Below are 21,922 nucleotides of genomic sequence, written 5' to 3'. Positions count from 1 at the left end.
AGGATGGTTTTTCTTTTTCTCTTATTTTTTTGTCTAATTTTGTTTATTATCGCTGGTTTTTAATGTATTTTTGTAAATTTATTTTGAGTGTCGCACAAAATTAGACAAAGGGCTGCAAGCTCCCCTGTCTGAAACATAATGTCTACATTTAGCTCACACAGTCATTTACAGAATGTTAACTGATGCATGAATGAGAGGAAACATCATAACAGAGAACAAATCATTTCTGTTTCACTCATTCATTAATGAAAAATTATTTTCTACTGTATATGATACACAATCAGCAAAATGAAAACATAAACCTCGTATCTAATTAAATGATGCCAAATATCTCCAAGTTGAAAAACTGAATTATTTGGAAATGTACACAATGACTATAATCTATTTGGGCCAAATTAGGAGCTGTAAGGGCCTGGAATTGGCCCCCGGGCCTTGTGTTTGACACGTGTGCAGGTTTAGAGGAGTTCTCCTGTGTTTCTAGAGTCAGTGTGTGGACACGTTGAGGAGCTGCTGAAATGATAGAGTTGTCAGATTTAAAGGAGTGGAGAGGAGAAGTGGAGTAAATCAACCGGAGACGTCAGGTGATGGTTTTCAACCTCGGTTACACACGCTCCCTAAACAACAGCTCACACACACATAAAGCTCTATACATAGATATACTGTATGATGACTGTCATTATCCTCCATCACCTTAATGTCCCTCTTTGTTCTGTAAGCGGTCATGTGATTAAAACTGGATTCACACAGTCACGTCTGCATGATGCGAGAAAACGAACAGAAAGAAAGAACTGACGCACACACGCACACACACAATGTTATTTCCTCCTGTGTTTACGGTTCCCTTTGCTGCAGACTGAAAGCAGTGACTCTGTAATGGACCATTAGCATTGTGCTACATCTGTCTCTGTGGCTGTCATCGTTTACTGAACCACAGACAAAAAGGAACCAGCGTTGACAGAAATTCGTTCTGCAAGAGCTTAGCGTGGATTGTTGGATTCCGTCTGAACAAAAGAAGTGTCAGTCGTTGCCACGCCGACGACGCTTGGAGCCAAACAATCGTCCACGCTCTAGATCAGTGCTTTCAAACCACTGAGTATGAAAAGCGTTTGAGCAATAAATGTGACATCAGCTCTACTTTAACTCATATCTGCTGATATTAGTAGGTGGTACACTGTACTAGTGAACAAAACAAGTCCCTAGTTATAATAGTAAGCATTACATCACACATACTGTAGGCAACTGGTGGCCTGGGGGCCACATGTGGCCCTCGGTCTAATTTCATGCAGCCCCCAAAAGTAAATGTTGAAAATGACAGAAAAATACACAAAACAAGAGCAAGAATCCATTAAAAATGCTAATAATTACAAACATTGCAGGAAAATACAGTAAAAAACAAGATAAAAAACACAAAACTGCTACAAAAAGCCTCAGAACGAGTAGGACAGTTGAGGGGGGAGGAGCTTAAGTAGAGTTGTCAATTATGTCCAAATGAGTATGTGTTTGAAGGTTGGACGTACATAGAGGTGTAGATACTGTACTCTGTAGTGTTATAAAGGGTTTATTTATGGGTGTAAATTGTGTGTGATTTATCTGGTTTAATTCTATGAGACATGAATATTATAAATGTGTTTGTTTCTTACTCAGTTTTATATATATATATATTTGTTTTTTTTTTCTATTTTTCTATAATGTATGTTTTTTGGAGTCATTATGTGTATTTTTGTATCTTTCTATTGTGTTTTTTTTGTATAATTATTGTTTTGTTGTCAACATTGTAGTGATTCTGGAGTTATTATGTCTATTTTTGTATCTTTTTTGGTGTAGTTTTGTGCATTTCTGCAATAAATAACAGTTAATGTAACTTTAGAATAATAAGCTGTTGTATTCATATTAAATCTGATCATGACAATCATATTTTTTTTATCATTGGTCGATTTTTTTATTGATGTCAACTGATGTGATGTTTTAAGCATTTTTTAAAATCAGTTTACCTCCGTACTGGATTAGTCACACACACAGATTGTTGTACTCAGACTGTGACGCACACGAGAACCAAACCTCTAGAGCTCATCATTCATTCAGATCCAAACCAGTGACGGATGCCACTGCACGTCTCACAAGCTTTTCCAACGAGATGCCAAACATTCCTTTGTGTTTATTATTTATTTTTTACTCTAAAAACACACAATAACACCTTAGCAGGGAGGCACAGCGTGGGAAACAATGGAGTTATAAATATGTTTTTCAGGAGACAAAACCCCCCGTAAGGCTTGTGGACCGGACTCTGTCTCTCCCTCTACCTTGAAGCACTGTGCATGATCAGCTGTCTCCAGTGTTCACAGACATTTTTAACACCCTCACTGGAGACATGCACCGTACCAGCCTGTTTTAAGGCCTCCACCATCGTTCCCTGTCCCTAAAAAGCTGAGGATCACAGGGACTTAATGACTACAGACCCATCGCTCTGACATCTGTGGTCATGAAGTCCTTTGAACGCCTCATGCTCTCCCACATCAAGGACATCACCGACCCCCACCTGGACCCCCTGCAGTTTGCCTATAGATCCAACAGGTCAGTAGACGATGCTGTAAACCTGGCTCTCCACTTCATCCTCCAGCACCTGGACTCCCCAGGCTCCTACGCCAGGATCCTGTTTGTGGACTTCAGCTCTGCTTTTAATACAATAATCCCAGCTCTCCTTCAGGACAAGCTTTCCCAGCTGAACGTGCCAGACTCCACCTGCAGGTGGATCACAGACTTCCTGTCTGACAGGACGCAGCACGTGAAGCTGGGAAAAACCATCTCTGCTCCCCGGACCATCAGCACTGGATCTCCTCAGGGCTGTGTTCTTTCTCCTCTGCTCTTCTCCCTGTACACCAACAGCTGCACCTCCTCTCACCAGTCGGTCAAACTCCTGAAGTTTGCAGACGACACGACCATCATCGGTCTCATCGCTGATGGAGACGAGTCCGACTACAGGTGGAGACAGACCGGCTGGTGTCCTGGTGCAGCCAGAACAACCTGGAGCTCAATGCTTTAAAGACAGTGGAGATGATAGCAGACTTCAGGAAGAACCCAGCCCCCCCTCACCCCCCCTCACCCTGGGAGACTCTACAGTGAGCTCTGTAGAGTACTTCTGCTTCCTGGGGACCATCATCACTCAGGACCTCAAGTGGGAGCTGAACATCAGCTCCCTTATCAAAAAAGCTCAGCAGAGGATGTACTTCCTGTAGCAGCTGAAGAAGTTCAGTCTGCCAACAAAGATGATGGTGAACTTCTACAGCTCCATCATCCAGTCCATCCTCTGCTCCTCCATCACCATCTGGTACGCTGCAGCTACGGCCAAGGACAAGGCCAGACTGCAGCGTATCATCCACTCTGCAGAGAAGGTCATCGGCTGCAATCTGCCCTCCCTCCAGGACCTGTACGCCTCCAGGATTTTGAGGCGTGCAGGAAAGATTGTGGCCGACCCCTCCCACCCCGGTCATAAACTGTTTCAATCTCTCCCTTCTGGTAGGAGGTTTCGGTCCATCAGGACCAGAACCTCCAGACACAAAAACAGCTTCTTTCCCTCTGCCACCATCCACATGAACACACCCCAAGTCACCCACTGAACCCCCCCCCACCCCCCCCCCCCCCCACCCGATCACCACCTCCACCAGCTTGATACCTGCTGCACTGTATATATATATTTATATTTATATTTATCCTATTTATCCTTTATTCTCTATCTATCCTTTATTTATCCCTCATCCTTTATATTTATCATTATTATTATTATTATTGTTGCTGGGTTGTGCTTTGTTGTTCTGTTTTTATTTCTTTTATTTCTTTTTGTTGCTTGTTTTGTGCACCAACCACCAAGGTCAAATTCCTTGTACTGTCCCTCAAAACTGTACATGGCAAATAAAACATTTCTGATTCTGATTCTGATGTTGTGTACATCCATAGGGAGGATTTCATCTACTCAAAAAAGAACATTTCAGCAGATGTGAAGTGACTCAAAGTTCTGAGTTTAATTCACATTTATGCTTTAGTGACGACAGTAAACGTCTTATTGTTCTCATTTAAACCTGCATTAATCAGGTTCCTCATATTGATATTAAGAGTGTGACGATATCTTGATACGACGATAAATGTTTCGTCTAGTGATGCGTTATCGATAGAAATTGGTCACAAAACCTAGAAAATGTAAATTATAGATCCTGTTGGGACTAATATCGATCACTTGGTCAGTTTCTTACATATTTTGTATTTATGTATATGTATAAGTGCAAACTAGGGAACAATAATGTAAAAATTACTCTAAAATCTAAACTAAAATCTGTGGAACACTTGAGATCAAACTGAGTTTGAACCCCTGCACTAACTGCTCCAACTTAAATCAGTTAATATAACTTATTCATTTAGTTTAAAAGAACTTACCTCACATGAGGACCTGATTGTGAAACAATTCAATTAAGTTTAAGTTCAGTGAAGTTAAAAAGCTATTATCTTATTTTCAGAGAAAGGGGAGGGGCCTGAAAAGGTCTAAATGTGATGTCTCCAGAGGTGGAAACAGCTGCATCTCCCTTTGGAACCACTCAGAGTTGCTCATTGGACCAGAATAAATAAAGTCCCCCCCCCCCGCCCCCCACTGTGATGGAACCATACGCTGGTGTTTATTACTCACTCATCTACTTTTAGAAAACAGGAGGAGGAGGGGTGGGGGGGAGGGGAAACGTGTGTTTTTCTAACATTTATCACTTCCTATTACTGTGTGTGTGTGTGTGTGTGTGTGTGTGTGTGTGTCCACACTTTTCTACCTAATGTTACATATGTTGACCCATTATTGTCATGTTTAACCTCATTTCACCATATTTCAGGATTATTTTTAGCCACTTTAACCACATTCACCATTTGTCATGTCCATTATTTGCCAGTTTTGAACACTTTTTATTTCTGTAGTTTTTAAAATCCCATTTCACCTCTTTTTCCATCATTTTTGGTCACTTTGAACCCATTTTATTTGTGATTAAAACAAGGACTTCCATCTTTAAGATGACTATAATAATAATAAACTTCCTGGATAACGCGCATACATGCGGTTTCCATAAATAAGGATGTAACGATATATACACTTCACAGTACGACATCCTCACGGTATTATATCATCAGAAACATAGAAATACTGAGCTACAATATCCATGTTATAATGCTGCACGTTAGCTAATAAGTGTGTAAGAAAAAATCGATTCAGTGATATATCGGGATATTTGACCATGCAATCGATCCAAAAAATGTCCAAATCGATGTTTCCATTAAGCCCACGAGTATGGTATTAATATTATTAAAATATTAAGAAAAAAAAATACAAAAAAAGCTGACTTGGAGAAAATACCATAGTGTGAAACATGAAGTTCCAGGAATATTAAGATAAACGCACACAAATAACTTGTGATTGTTGCAGCAAAAAATGTCAAGTTTTTCTAAAAACTGTGTTGTGTCATGGAGTCAAAGAGCTGTGCCATTATTGTTGTTATATTATTATTATTATGTGACTTTATTGTTTGCCATAACTTTGTTTAAACTTGTCCATTTGCAACAACAATGTTTGAATTATTTCATAATTATAAAGTTTGGTTCACAATAATTTAACAAGATATGAATAATTTCCCTCACATTTCAAAGGTTTACGTTCTAAATTAAATCAATGATCCTGAAGAATTTCCTCAATGTAGGATTAATCGTGACTTTTGCTACAAACACTTGTGTGTGGATAAACCAACAGGGGGCGATAAATAATATTAGCCACTGCTACTGTTTAAAACCGTACCTGTAGTGAACTTTATTACGAGCTCTGTCAAAGATCATATATAACAGTAAAGGTTTAATCATCTTATTTTGTTTAAACGTTCTTCCAGAGACAAAGTGACTTCTCAACACATTTATGCTGTTTACACTGAAAGTTGTGGCAAATCAACGGTTGAAGTTTATTTTGGGTTTAAAAGGAATTGAATGATTGGCAAACAAACAATAAACCACAGTAAGAATAAAGGAGAAACACTTCTGACTCCACATCCCACAATGCAATGCACCAAACATTCCCGACAATTTCATTGTTTACAGAGGAGATCAAAATAAATATTTGAGCGGCAACTTCAACATTTTACATTTTATTTTCGAGCAAAAGATCTTTGATTTATTGATTTTTACTACACTATGACTTTATCTGATTTCACCTTTAAATACGTTGATTTCTCATTATCATCAAATCCTCAGCTATACAACATGTATTAATGCATCAGGATCCTCCTCTAGAATACAACAAACCTAGAACCAGACGTATGAAATACCTCCATGTGGAAGTAATTACAGCCTGTGTAAAATAATAATAATAACACTTTCATTATATCACTGTTAGTGTTCAGAATGTGAAGCAGGGATCAGGTGGACTTATTTCTCCAGTTGGTGGATAGTTCTACTGTAAGTGGAGCTGGTCATTCCTGGGGAGTTCATAGCGAGCAGCGCCATCTGTTCACCGTTTGTTTCATGTGTCAAATTGTGTCCCAGTGGGAACATGTGCATGAAAAAAAAAGATCTTACTAAAGTACTGCCAACATGAGCAACGATAGGAGAAAAACAATCCTATATTAAACATCAGACATAAGCAACTGGCGGCTCGGGGGCCACATGTGGCCCGAAGTCTCATTTTTTTGTGGCCCCAAAAGCAAATCCCCAAAAATCAGAATCAGAATCAGATATACTTTACATTTAAAGACTGTTAATTAAATAGGGACTAAATACAAGTGCACACATCCAGGAAAAATACATAATAAAAATAAAAATAAATAAAATGAAATAAGAAAAATAAAATAAAAATTGTAATTCAAGAAGAACCGAACATAATACACAAAATAACTCCCAAAACACACAAGTCAACAGCAAAATGCACAAAGTACACAAAAACACACAAAAAAATTCAAAAAATACACAAAATGATCACAAAGACAGACACGGAAACCACTTAAATTACTACACAACACACAAAAACATCAACACATTACAGAATAGCTTCAAAGAGACACACTGTAAATAACATTACACAAAATGACAGGAAACTAAAGAAAACTGCAAAAATACAGAAAGTGACAGAAAAATACACACAAATACAATAACACAAAAAAACACAACTGAAAACAACAAAGACACACAAACACTGTATTAACGCTCAGATAGCTCATGATTCTAAATGCTGACATGAATATTAATCATGTGGCCCTTGGATCACATACAATCACGTTTGTGGTCCCCGCTGTGATAGAGTTGTCCATTCCTGTTATACATCGTATACCATTAGGCTCCGCCTTTGACTCCGCCCCTGTAGGGGTTAATGTGGTTCAGACAAACAAACAATAAAAAATGAATAAAAACCCACTGTGTGTTATCAGAGGTAGATTTCTCCAAATCTACTCTAATTACCTGATGTAGTGAACGAGACTCCTCCACATGTCTATGTATCACATGTCTATGTATCACATGTCTATGTATCACATGTCTATGTATCCCATGTCTATGTATCACATGTCTATGTATCACATGTCTATGTATCACATGTCTATGTATCACATGCCAGTGCTCATAAACACAGAGTGAGGGTAGAGAGCACTCAGGCAGTAATGAGGCAATTCCATTCGGGGCCACGCCCCCAATGAGTGACAAGGATAGCACTCTTCTGTTTGCTGATACAGGTTTGTAGGGGGGGGGGGGGGGGGGCGTGGCGGGGCGTGGATGAGTGGTAGAGTGGGTCGTTCAATAACTGAAAGGTTGGGGGTTCTAATGCTGCTCTAACCAAGTCATTGTCATTGTGTCCTTGGGCAAGGCACTTTACCCACATTGCCTCATATGAATGGGTATGAATTGTGCCTGAATGTTGGTGGTGGTGGGAGGGGCCATAGACACCAAATGGCAGCTATGCTTCAGTCAGTCTGCCCCAGGGCAGCTATGGCTACATTGTAGCTTACCAGTAAGTAAGTAAGTAGTTTATTTATAAAACGCTTTTTACAAATAAAATCACAAAGTGCTGTACAGAGTTGTGGTAAAAGTGCAACACAATAGAATAATAAAACAATAGTGCATAAATATCATAAGAACAGCAACATTAAAGGATGAATAATAATTAAAATCCAGTAACTAAAAACTTTACTGTAAAGTAAAGTCTTCAACAGTTTTTAAAAGTAACCACACAGTTGAGCTCCCTGAGAGACTGGTGCAGGTTATTCCAGAGTCTGGAACACCAGGTCTCCTCTGGTCTTACATGTAGTTTTTGGGGTCTTTAGGAGACCCTGGTCTGAAGACTGAAGGCATCGCCCTGATGAGTAGGGGTCCAACAAGTCTGAGATATATTTAGGGGCCTGACCATGTAATGCTCAGAACGTGAGAACTAATATTTTATATTCTATGTGAAACTTAACTAGAACCAGTGCAGAGTAGCTAGAATGGTGGTGATGTGGGATGTTCTAGAAGCACCAGTTAAAAGTCTGACAGCAGCGTCTGAACGATCTGGAGTCTGTTTAGGGTCGACTTATTAAAACATGTAAAAACAGAATTACAGTAGTCAATACGAGATGATATAAATGTGTGTATGACCAGTTCTAGATCTGATTTTAATAATAAATACCTCACTTTAGAGATATTTCTCAGGTGGTAAAAACAGTTTTTAGTCAATTGACGACAATGTCCCTCCAAAGACATGGACTGATCAATAACAACCCCAAGGTTTCTGAGGCTGGTTTTAACAGATGAGCCCAGATCACCAAGAGAGTTTTTAATTAATTAATACCACCACTGGTGTGAATAAATAATGGTTTCTGTATAAATCCAAGCCATTATTATTATTATTATTGGTTGAGATTGGAAGAGTTGTCTGGAACATAGAATTACGTGTTTCTCAGTCATCTCACATCAGCATTTATTAAATTTAGTTCCATGTCACAAATCACAGGGTCGTGAGTCGAGAGTCGTCAGCTTTTCTCACACACATGAAGTTTGATAATCATGTCTGTCAGTCAGAGCCGATGATCAGGACAATTTCACTCTAAACAAACCTCAGACCAAAAGATCATCTGATAGGATAATCTAATAAAACATAAAATAATTGTTCAGGCTTTTCAAATAAATATTGATTATTTAGTTTAAATTAACGTGAAAGTTTCTGTTCTTTTTTCATCTTCATTGTGAAACAGTGAATAAAACTCAAACACTAACTGTCGACAACACGGAACATTAGGAGGTATTTACTTGGACGGCATCAAACTCTGCAATTAGGCTCGATCCAAGTCCACACTTGGCAGTTGCACTCTTATTTGCACACATCTGTTAGCAACTAGTTTACCCATAATGCACATGGCTGTGGAATGTCCAGGAAGTAGTTTGGGTCTGAAACTAGGAGAACTTTCGTGACCCCGAGGTTTTTTCTGATTTCTGAAGTGAGATAAAGCTTGATGAGAGACAGAAACACACAATGGATCAATGATGACGCTGTACGTACAGTGTCAAGATATAAAGACTATTTCCACTAATAAAAATCAGCCAACAGATCACAGAATTCTCTTTGGTCAAAAACAACTTCACTTCACACACGGCATTGTGGGTACGAAACTAAACACCAAAAAAGCCAATTTGTTGCTGCTCCGTCGTTCAATGTTGTACTTTTGGTGATTTTAATTAGTGCTGTCAAGTGATTGGAAAAATGGTGTGATTAGTTAATTATGTTCTGTAATTAATTAATCTAATTATTCTTTTTTAATCGCGCCTAAAATAGCTGTGAAACATCGTCAACTTGAAGTATTTTCCTTTAAACTAAATTATTGTGGCAGAATAAAACATTGATATATAACAAAGTGTCTTTATTTTTTATCAGACTTGTAGACATTTATATTCGTCTGAATGTGAGACGAGACCCGAGGGCTACGTGTCACATTCATGTGTACTTTAGTCAATCTACAAATAATAGAAAATACAAATGAAATAAAACATCATATGTAGTGTTACAGTATATGTTAGCACATCATAAACAGTAAAAACACTTTTAACACTGAACTTGTTGCTTTTTCTCTCCTTCAGATAATAATATTTATCAACGTGGTAGCAGCATGTAGCGGTTAGCACTGTCCGAGTGTTCGTGCGAGCTGTTCTTGCTAGCTGTCTGAGCTAGATGCTACATTGATAAATAAATATATATATATATATTTATAATATGTATGCTATGAACTATATGAACAGCTCCCCAGGCGCCTTACATGGCTGCCGACTGCCCCCCAGGGGATGGGTTAAATTGCAGAGGACAAATTTATATGTGTAACAATGTGTAACATCATATACCAATAATGTTTGAGTATTTCCCCAGCAGACATTTTTCCACCTTGAAAAATATCAAAACAAACATCATCTGAGCGTTTTACCTCAGACCTTTCTGCGAACGCAGCATAATTGGTCTGGACTTTGGTTAGAAACGCTGCAGAAACAGTTGGAGGGCTTATCCTCCAATAAATTAATAAATAAAAATAAATCCATCTAGAATTCAGAGCAAACGTTGAGTAGCTGTTTGGAGGAAACCAAACACAAACTGAGCCAGTGATAAAATGATCAGCTGTTCTCCACCCATTGGGCCTGTGTCCACAACTATCCACTTCCTGAGGTGTGGGCCACACGTATAAAGGCTCAGCAGAGAGCAGGAGGAGTGTTTGTAGTGGACACACACACACACACACACACACACACACGTATCGAGGAATACACTGAGGCTGTTGCAATTAACGCCGTGCCCCGAGTGTTGGATGATCATAGAGAGCAGGTGGTGATGCAGAGTGAGACCAAAGGGTCTGAATGTGTTCAAGCATCACATCAGCCTCCAAAAGCAGAGCAAACTGAGACCATCTCAAATCAGTCAACAAAATTTAAAAAGGCAGACAAACATAAATTATTGTCTAAATTACCAAATAATTCAGTTGTAGAATATCTCATCTGTTCTAAAAAAAAAAAAAACACAATATTTGGAACATCGCAATTTTCCCATGCTTTTATTACATGACTGCAGATTAAATAAAACATTCATCACAAAATCAATGGAATTTAAAGGAGAAAATCCTGTCACTCATTGCCTGGATATTTGTCGACGCCTTACATACTTTATACTGTATATGATTTATATGTAGTGTAAAGTGCAAACGTGGAGACACTCGTGTTGAAATTGCTCGTTTCCCGCCTAAAATCTGTGTTCCCACTTAAGATCAAACTACTTGGTATTTGGCCCCAGAACTAAAATGACTTTGACACCCCTGCCTTAAAGTATGGCTGAGGGCGGGGCTTAGGTAGCTGGTCAGCTGCCTGACTAATTCACTTCGTCCATCCTCAGTTTAAACAAAAGAAAAGACTAGTGTCATCATTACTTCAGACTTAGCGTACTGAAATCAGCTGTGGGAGGGGCATCGTTTGGACGCCATGATGCTTTATGATTTATTAGGTTTCACTTTAGGAAAGCAGCAGAGGAACATTGTGCAGAGTACACAATACAAGCTTTATTACCGTTATTATTTCAACCGTTCTATGTAAATCATGATATTTAGTTTATTTATGGAATTCAGATTCAGTTTATTTACCATTTTCAGTATAAATCCACATTGAAAAAGAAGGTGTAAGTAGCTCAAAGTGCACTGTCAAACATTCATTCATAAAAGTCCTAAAAACAAACAAGAAACATAGTTAAAAAGGTTACAATAGAGTTTAAAAAATAATGATCAGAGGTCAAAGACATCACAGCTTTTGTTGTGGTGACATTTAGGATAAATAGATAGAATGGTCCGTAGTCATGGTTACTGCCTGAGACACAAGTTAGAAAGTTCTACACCGATGGTTCTACTGGTAGATCGGACAACGACATTTAAAGCTTTCTTTTCTTTTGCCGTAGCGTTTACAGAAGTAAGAAAACTTTCTATAGCACAGCAGCAAAAATGTAAAAGAATCCAATTATTCGGAATAAATTCTTTCAGGAAAAAAAGCCGCTGGTGAGACTTTTTCACTTATATTTGAAGTCCAGCTTAGATCGTTTGACAATGTCACCAAGAAATTTACAATTTTCAACAATTTCGACCTCAGCACTATTTACAAAAACAGGTACAGGTATAGTTTTAGTAAAATCAAAGACCAACTCTAAGTTCAGTCTGCTCCAGGGCAGCTGTGGCTACAATAGTAGCTTACCACCACTAAGTGTGGAGTGAAAGAATAATGCCTTCATTCTGTCTATGATAAAGCGTTATATAAAATCCAATGCATTATTATTAATAATAAGAATAATAATAATAATATTCATCCCACTTTGTTTAGGCTCCACCCCTTCCTGTGGGCGTCAGGTATTTGCAGATGTTGAGATTTAAATAGAAACCTAAGCTTCTTTAAACGAGAGCCGTGAACATCAACAATCCTGCATTTTCAGCTCAGATAAGTGGTTCCCAAACTGAGGGGCACGTAGAGGCCGGTGGGGGTGCTAGAATGGCTTTGCTGAACCTTGAGCATGAAAAATAGAAAAAGTTTTTCTCTATGCACTTTATGACTTTAGCTTTATTACTGTTACTGTTTTTATTTTTATGAGGTTTGAAGAACAACAAATTTAACTTTTTCAAAAAAAGTCATTTTATTTTTTTAACCCTTTTTTGGAGTTTTTCATTCTTCAAAACACTGTTCACCACCAGCACAACCTGAACCTATCCATCTACCTGCACTGAGGACAGTGGTTATTTATCATGTGCAATAATATCATATTTCATACAAAACCTGCACTTACCACATACATATTTATATATGCATATTTAATAGTACTGTTTTATACACCCTACTGTTATCATGTGCAATAATATGTATTTATTCATTCATTTTTCCTGTTAAATATTAGTTTGACTGTAAAAATCTGTTAAATACATATTCTATTATCCTATTATACTTCACTTTTAGGTTCTTTAGGTTATTGGTTTATTGTTGAAATGGTTTTGTGTATACCTTTCTATTTATTATTTATTTATTATCTATTTATTCTATTTATTATTTATTTTTATATTTCCTGTAATATGTATTCATTGTGTAAATTGTGTTTTTTTTAATTTGCTTTACTTTGGCTTTTAATTAAAATGCTCGTTTTCCCATTTGACAGTTTTTAATTAATCACACTGTTTTACTGATAAATTGATTGATTTTTTTCCTGTTTTACCTCAAACAAACTCTCTTTGATGAATCTTTTACTAGTTTTCATACTTTTTTGTCCTATTTATTTAACCACATAATGTATTTTCTTAATTATTCTCTTTGTTTTGTTTTAGTTTGTATATTATTATATTCTGTAATATTATTTTAAATATTGTTGTTGTATTATTTTGGTGGTTTTATTAATGTTTATGTTTTATGCATCGCATCGTCATCTTCTTTAGGATTCAGTGTTTATTAAATGAGGTTTAATCAACCACAAAGGCTGTTACTGTACAGTACAGTATGTAGCATTAGCTTAAGCTAGAATTCATGAGTCTTTCCTTCAGTTAAAGCATTTCTCACACTAATGTGTACAGCATCGTTCTATCACTAATGCGTTATCAATAAGCTGTCAGGCTTTAGTTACAACTTTACTGTAACACTGAGTATTGTGGTCAAACCAAGCGTTTCCAGTAATAATCGTTTCCCCTCACGTCGTCACAGGTTTGATCTTCCTCTAAAGTTAACGTTCTGCATGGCATTAAGCGTCCAATCACAGCTGTGTTTTAGTCGTATTAATGGAAGGTAATAATAATATTAATAATAGGTGACGTACCGTGATCCAGGATGATGAGCTGAGCACTGGACTGGACGTTTCCTGCATCGTTCTCTGCCAGACACTGGTAGAAGCCTTCATCTGACTTCACCAGACCCAACACCTGCAGGTTGTGTTCCTTCTACAGAGAAGAAGAGGAGAACCAAGATCAACAAAAACCAGTGGTTCTCTATTAATAAACATCTATAGATCATAATGACGGAATAAACCAGTGATAACACACATTTTAAAGAACCTCATTTTGTAAATAAGTGAAATAAACTGTATCTAATGAAGTGGTTCTCAACCTTTTTTGGATCGTGACCTTATTTTGATATCAAGAATTTCTGGGAAGTTTTTTTCTAGAATTAGTTTTTGATCATTTTTTAGCTCAGAATTTTTTTCACTGAATTTTATTTGAACTAGATTTATATTTCACAAAGTGAAACTATTGAAATACAGTTGATTAAGATTTTGTCTGGTTTTAATAATTTTTTTCAATAATAAAAATTAAAACATTTCAAAAATCTATTCAAATTTTTCAGAAATTTTGGGTCTCGACCCAAGGTTGAAAAACACTGGTTTAGTGGCTCCTAAATAGATTTATTTCTACAGTTTTTATAATTTCTGGTGTTCTCATGCCTGGGGGGGGGACACTGACACTTCTCCCTAGGACCCCCTGTAGTGCCATCACGTACCCCTAGGGGCACGCGTACCTCCATTTGAAAAGCAATGGCTTAAACCAATCTCCTACTCACAATGATTTTGAAGTAGTCGCTGGGGATGACGGCATCTCCGTTCTTCACCCACTTCACAGTGGGAGCAGGAGACCCTGAGACCTCACACTCAAACACGATGTCCATGGACTCGTGGGCGTAAATGTTGGTTGGACGTTTGAGGAACTGTGGAGGAACTGTGGGAGAAATAGACTTTTATAGATAAACCAGAAGAAAAGTGAAGCAGTGTTTGTGCTGGTGAATCATCTCTAACCAGCACAAACATCTGGATGTAATGGAATATCACCACAGAGCTCACATCTGTCTTATTTTAGTCAGAGTTAGTTCTAGTCCCAGTCTGATGGTATCATGTGTTAGTACGTTTACGCTCAGAGATCACTTCTGATTGGATGATTTAATTCCATCAGTATCAAACCATATTAGCTTTAATCACCGTTACTGGAGCAGAGGAACCTGAGGTTTATCATCTATGGTTCTAAACCAGCGCTGTAGAGTTCTCACAAACATTCAACAATGGAGCAGAAACAACCTTTCCTTTCTGACTTTACAAGTGTAATTAACACCGACTCCAAATATACTAAAGATCAACAAAAAATACACAAAATTACAATAAAATACAGAAAGGAGCAGCAAAAAATACACAAGACGACAACAAAAATGTAAATTCTATAAAAACTGTAATTTACAATGTAATTAAATGCAAAACTGGGGAACCATGTTACATTTATACACACATGTAGTTAATAATTAAAATATGTTTCATATCACGTTTACCTGTTAGTTCTCATGATGATCATTTTACTATTAAAAATATAAATAAATCTATGTCTATAGGATCAGAAAAATATTCATTGATTATGAATCCTTACAAGGTAATCAATAGATGATAGATAATATTTATTAGTGTATTTCACAGATGATTATAGACATGGGTCAAACTGACCCGTTAGCATTAGAGATGCTAACAGAACGCTAACAGAAGAGGAAGGTTACGTTTATTAAGGTTATTTATTAAAGGATCAGTAATTGTGATTAATTGTACAGGGGGAAATATTAATTGTAATTTTCATTGTAATTAAAAATAAAAAATGCTGGTCAAAGTAATTGTAATTTAAAAATGTAATTTACCCCAACCCTGTTCACGATTCTCCACTTTATATAAAAAACGTCTCTTTTAATGTGTAATATTGAATACGGAACATATTTAGTTTCAGTTGTAAATAAAATAATATATGTTGATTCACTGTTAAAGGGACATACAGTAATATAATAAAGGTTTAATCTCACTGTGATACTGTCCATGTTCACATGTTTGAGTCGTAAACTAATGACCTGTAGTTCATTACGTCACCTCTAATGAGTCAGTGATAATATAAAGCAGCACTAACTATGTGAGGCCCTCAAAGTGAACGTATAAAATTACTCCAATTAAAATACAGATAATTACAAACAAATAAACAAAAACTTAACAAAATGACAGCATCTTTGTATGTTGTATTATAATTTTATATATTTTTGTTGTCATTTTAGAGTTTTGTGTTGTTCCTTTGTGTATTCTATGGTCATTTTGTTGTTTTTTTGTATATTAGTCTCTAACTTTGTGTTAAAAGCAACAGTTTCTATTTTCTTTGTAAATCCGTGTTGTTTCTCTAACAAACACAGATTTTTATCATAATGACTTTTGTAAATCTTTTGTTTAGTTGAACTTTGCAGCGTTGGTATTTGCACTAGTTTTCACGTCCACATTTGTCGTAAAGATGATTGAATTTTCCAACAATTAAACATTAAAGTAATTATGCCAGTGTTCATGTGTCATAAACTAACGTCCTGTTTCTTTTATCACACTACCAGCTTAGATTTATATATTTAAGCTTTTCTCACTCAAACAGGCTCTAAATGTCTGATATGAGTGAATATTAGGCTTTGTGCACAAAAACACATTCTATAAATCAAAACAGTGACGCCTACAATGTTGGAAAAACATTTTCTACGGTTAAAAATAACTGATTTTAAACTAAGGAAACATTAAATAAAGAATGTTTGCATCTGTTTTAGTGCTTTCAAATTAAAACATACCCTGTGAATGTTCAGCATAAACTTTGTCGTCTCTGTTATTGTTTTTAACACTTCTACCTGTAAATGACTGTATATACATTTATTTATTATTTGGAGCTCAACAACATGTTAGTTTACCAAACAACTAATGTCTTTAAATTAAGACCTGCTGACGATTTGTGACTCAAGTATCTGAGTTGGTTTATTTTAAAGAGAAAATTACTGGGAAACAAGGAATTATGAATTAAAATGCCAACAAAGACATAAATATACAAAGAAACAACAAAAACATACAATATAACAACAAAAGCAATGGGGTTTGCTCTCTACTGCTTTTTGCTGCTAAAATCATATCCACACTGTATGGTTTGATTTACAACAAGAAAAACAAGATGCACAGTGTGAAATATGGGTTATTATTTTTATCTGCAGGATAAGAACAGCACAAAAACACAGGAAAGAGGAGGAGGCGTTAACATCATCTCAGAAGTCTCAGTAAATCAGCTTTAATACAGAACAACAGACACGGGTGAACTTCTAACAGACGCCACAGAAAAGGTCACGTGTGCGTCCGACTGTGAGCTTGTTAAAACCAAACCATGGCTGAAGAAAAGAGTGGAAACAGAACCAACACAACCTGATTTAAAACTTACACTACCAAAACACAACAAAGCAGCTCTGACAGCATACAATTACAATTACAACTAGAACTGTAAGCAGTTATGAAAGGAGGCCGAGCCTTCCCGCACAACTCGGCCCCCAGGTTTTGCGGAGCCCGTGGAAGTACGACACGAACGATGACGGGCTCGTGGCGAGCGTCAGACACAGGACAACGTGCCATTTGCTGTGAACAGGTGGATATTAAGTTTTGGAAGATGTGATTTAAAGTGTGAAAATTACAGGCCAAAACGCATTTGTACCCATTATAGCGCCACCTAGTGGTGCACTTTTTGGTATGGGTGATCTGTGTGCTCTTCTATGGTTAACCTGTAAATTTCACAGCCCTCAACATATTACTTCAGCTGAAATAAAGGTTTGTTTATTTATATTTTATGTAGTAATAAACCACGCCCACTTTGACCAATCGCGACCCAAAGTCATACCCACCAAACTTGGTAGAAATCGGTTGTGCCATTTATGAGATATACATTTCATATATTTGCAGTGCCCCCTAGAGGCGTAACTTATACAAATTTTGCCTATATCCCTACAGTCACATGCCAACCAAGGATCTCAGATTTGGTGTTGTTAGCATTTATTTTGACCAAGATATGCAACAGTTATGCATTTTTATAGCGAGCTAGAAAAATTTACTCAGTAATTATTCGTGCACATTTTGAGCAAACAAAATTATTTTATCAGCTTTAGATCAGGTCCAACTGAAGACTCTACGTGCTAAGTTTCACGCTGATTGGACAAAACCCCAAGGATAAGTTCGAAAAAGTAGGTTTTCCAGTTTTTGCAATTTTGCTCCGAGAAAAGTTTAGGCGGAAATGGGCGTGGCCTAGCCCAGGTGATTCAGTGCTATTCAAGGAATCTGTGGATATGAAGGTTTTAAAATTGCAACAAACGGTGTGGGAGTTATTGGCCAAAACGCATTGACCTTTGTTATAGCGCCACCTGCTGGCGGATATTTGTGAATTTTTGCGTCCAAGGTACACGGGGAGGTCTGGACCCAACCACCAAAGGGCACCGCCCTACCTTGTATGGTTTAGCCTGCAGCACCACTTTTACCCAAGGAAAAATAAAAGGTAACAATAATCCTTACGATTACAATAGGGTTCCTAGCACCGCTGGTCTGAGGAACCTGAGAGCGGAGACCCTCACTGAAAAGGTGGTGAAATGGGATTTAAAAAAACATAAAAATAGGTTAAAAGTTGGAAATTAGAGTGGACAAAAATGGCAGAAATGGGGCGTGGGGGGCTTGGGATAATGTAATTTAAAAAGTAAGAACATTACCGTACTTTAAACTGGCAGTGACAATAATGGGTCAACATATGTGACATTAGATGGAAAAGTGGTAGAAAGGGTTTATAAGTGCTGAACATGTCTGGAAGTGAAAAAATATGAAGAAAAGACATTAAAATAAGAGTTATGTAGCAAAAATGTATTAAAAGAGCAAAAATATGGCAAGAAAAAGTGATGAAAATAGGTTAAAATTCTGTATTGTGGCTTGTTTAGAGAAAGCGAAGTTGTAGCATTTTACCTACAACTAGTGCAGTGACCGTTGGAAGTATGCATTCATATAGTGGGCGCTTAAGGGGAGCTGTCAATTACGGCAATAATATTAATATACTCTGTAGCATTATTAAGGGGCATATTTGCAAGTGCAAAGTAAAATAACGTGTGCAATTTCCCTGGTTTAATTCTGAGACATGCGCATGATGAATGTGTTGGGTTTTTTTACTCATTTTTATATTTTTTGTTTTAATTATTGTTTGTTTCTGCCATTGTAGTGTTATTCTGGAGTCATTTTGTCTATTTTTTTAGTGTAGTTTTGTGTATTTCTGTTGTCATTTTAGTGTATTTTTAGTAAAAAATATTTATGTGTATATTGAGTCATTCTCATATTTTTGTTGTTTGGTGTATTTTTCTGTAATATGTGTTTTTTGGAGTCATTTTGTGTGTTTTTGGAGCCTTTTGTATATTTTTATGCATTTCTGTTGTCATTTTGTGTACTTCCTGTATAAATATTGTTTAGTTTTTTGTTTTATGTCATTTGTGCATTTTTTGGTATAATTATTGTTTTTTGTTGCATTTGTAGTGTGATTCTGGAGTCATTTTGTATCTTTTTTTAGTGTCGTTTTTTGCATTTCTGTTGTATTTTGTGTATTTTTTGTTTAAATATTTAGTTTTGTGTATTCTGAGTCATTTTCATATTTTTGTTGTTTGGTGTGTGTTTGGGGGGGATCCATTCTAAATTCATACACACCAGTCCATCCACGTGTACCTGTCTAACGTTCACTAAACGTATCTATTGTCAGTAGTTACTGTAGATGTAGAGGCAGGTGTGACGTTAGAGAAGCTGCAGTAATCAGATGACCTTCACTATGTAACATGTAAACACTTAGATCTGACTGTAACACTACAGTCACTACCACCCTATGGACGGGTGTAGTGACACAGACTGTAACCGGACTAAATGGTGGTCCGTTATTCACTCAACACTCACATACCTGCACACATGTCACGTAGACGGTGATCGATAGTGAAGCCCACCTGATCGATGTGTGTGTGTGAGACTCTAATCTCCTCCGTTGGTTCTCACACACGCACTGCGAAAAAATGTGTAGCTTTCAACACAGCAGCCATTGCCGTCAATAACTTCCGGGTGAGCTCTGTCCGGTCTAAATAGCGAAAGGTCAAACTAACATGAAAATAAACGTTTTGACACATTATCACCACATAAGGAACAGTAAAAAGTATGTTTCCTCAAAAGAGAATTCCACGGGAGCTCACTACCACGCTAAGGACGTGTGTCGTGACACAGACTGTAACCGGACTAAATGGTGGTCCGTTATACAACTTCCGGGTGAGGTCCGTCTAGCGCCCCCTCACACCCTGAGGTCAAAAGTTGAATAGGTTTCATTTCGGGGCCGTCCAGAAGTGAAATAAAATTAAAATAAACATTTTGAAATGACCAGATTACTCCAAAATAACAGATACACACACTCGGGGTATTAGGAACCCGTCGAGCAAGTTTCAGGTCCAACTGGCACCACGTCCAGGAGATATTTGCTCCACACACACACATTCAGACACACACACACACACACACACACACACACAGACCTCCCTTGAATTATAGTTGATGTGATGTCATTATGGTCATTGCACTCAGAGCAGGATGAATAAAATTTAGATTGTTGACCATTTTCAGTGAGTCGCAGGCAAAAAACTAAAATACCTAAAAAAAAAAAAAACCTTTAAAAAATAAGTTAAGTTGATTTTATTTTTTTTATTTGGACATAAACATTGCTCTTTTATTTTTACTTACTCTTTTTTGTTGTTTCTTTGTCCTAAATTCAGTAAAAATAAGCATTATCTGTTGGAATAGTTTGATAATTTATCAGTTTTATTCCCTGCTGTGCCTCTATGTTTTATCACAGTTATTAAAGTTACTAAATTTTACTTTAGTTTGGTTCATGGCTCGTTATTTAAAAGTGAAGTTTGCTGGAATATTTAAACACTTTTTAAAGTCGTGTCTGCTCTTTCTTGAAAATCTAAATATGATCACCTTATTTTATGACATTTATCTAAAAAAACAATCTGAGAACAATCAATTATCCATCAGCGAATCTGTGAAACAAACACAACAATGTGAAGAAACGTCTTAAATAAAAATCAGCTTTTCTCTATAAACATGAAGGTGACCAAAATTAAATTCCAATTAAAAAAGAGAAGGCGTTTACAAACATTTCATCAGTATGTAAATAAGAAAAGAAATGTTGTCTTTCCATGAAAAACAAGCTTTCGACGGCTCATGTTAGAATTGTGAACGCACAGCAAGTTGATTGTAAACAGCCTTCAAAATAAAAGCATGTGATTATTTTACAAACCCTGCTCTGTGCATAAAGCATCCATTAGCAGAACCTTCAGCCTCTCTATTAAAGCCACTGCTGGACTGTGAAGGATGACTCATCAGCAAACCAAGAAGGAATAATTAAAGAATATAAATTAGAACAAAATGTAAATGTTAATCAAGGTGGAAATGGAACACACTAACGTACATTAGGCTTTTTGACTCATTTCTCCTTTTCTTGTTCACTCTAGTGTTTTTAACTTCTAAAAATCACATCCATACAGTACGATGTGATCAACAACAGGCAGCGTTCTAACTGACAGGGTGACACGAGCAATGCTGTAACTTTAAAAAAGTAGACAAAACACATAATAGCAACAAAAACACACAAAATGGCTTCAAATTGACAAAATTCCTCAAAAAACAAAAATAACACCAGAAATGACTTAAAAACACACACAATGAACCTAAAAAATACAAGAAACAACAACAAACAGCACCGTAACTAAAAACAAAACGTCTTCAAAAACACAGAAATGACACAATAAAACAACAAAAAAACACCACTGTTCTGTCCTGTATTAATGCTCATACTAACAATAATTGATGCTGACACTGATCCATTAACTGTGTTTTTATGTGTCATCACTGATAAATTACTGAAGTTTCCATGTCCTATATTTAATGTAAATAATGGTGAGGCGTAAAGTGTAGATCTCACTGGTGGAAAAGGTTTGTTCCAATGGGAATTCTTCTGTTATTCCCCCTAAAAACAGTGAAATGGAAAGTTTACTTTTA

General features: G+C 36.8%; 1 protein-coding gene across 1 annotated transcript in view; it reads right to left on the bottom strand.

The window, feature by feature from the left end:
* neo1a (neogenin 1a) overlaps window positions 1–21,922 on the bottom strand; it is a 257,814-nt gene that overhangs the window by 40,197 nt on the left and 195,695 nt on the right. The window contains 2 exon segments of the mRNA XM_028473556.1: window positions 13,832–13,952; window positions 14,569–14,723. Of these exon segments, the coding sequence (XP_028329357.1) occupies window positions 13,832–13,952; window positions 14,569–14,723 (276 nt within the window).

The sequence above is a fragment of the Gouania willdenowi genome, chromosome 3 (assembly GCF_900634775.1).
Source record: "Gouania willdenowi chromosome 3, fGouWil2.1, whole genome shotgun sequence".
Taxonomy (NCBI): domain Eukaryota; kingdom Metazoa; phylum Chordata; class Actinopteri; order Blenniiformes; family Gobiesocidae; genus Gouania; species Gouania willdenowi.
This window is presented reverse-complemented; position numbering and strand designations above follow the sequence as displayed.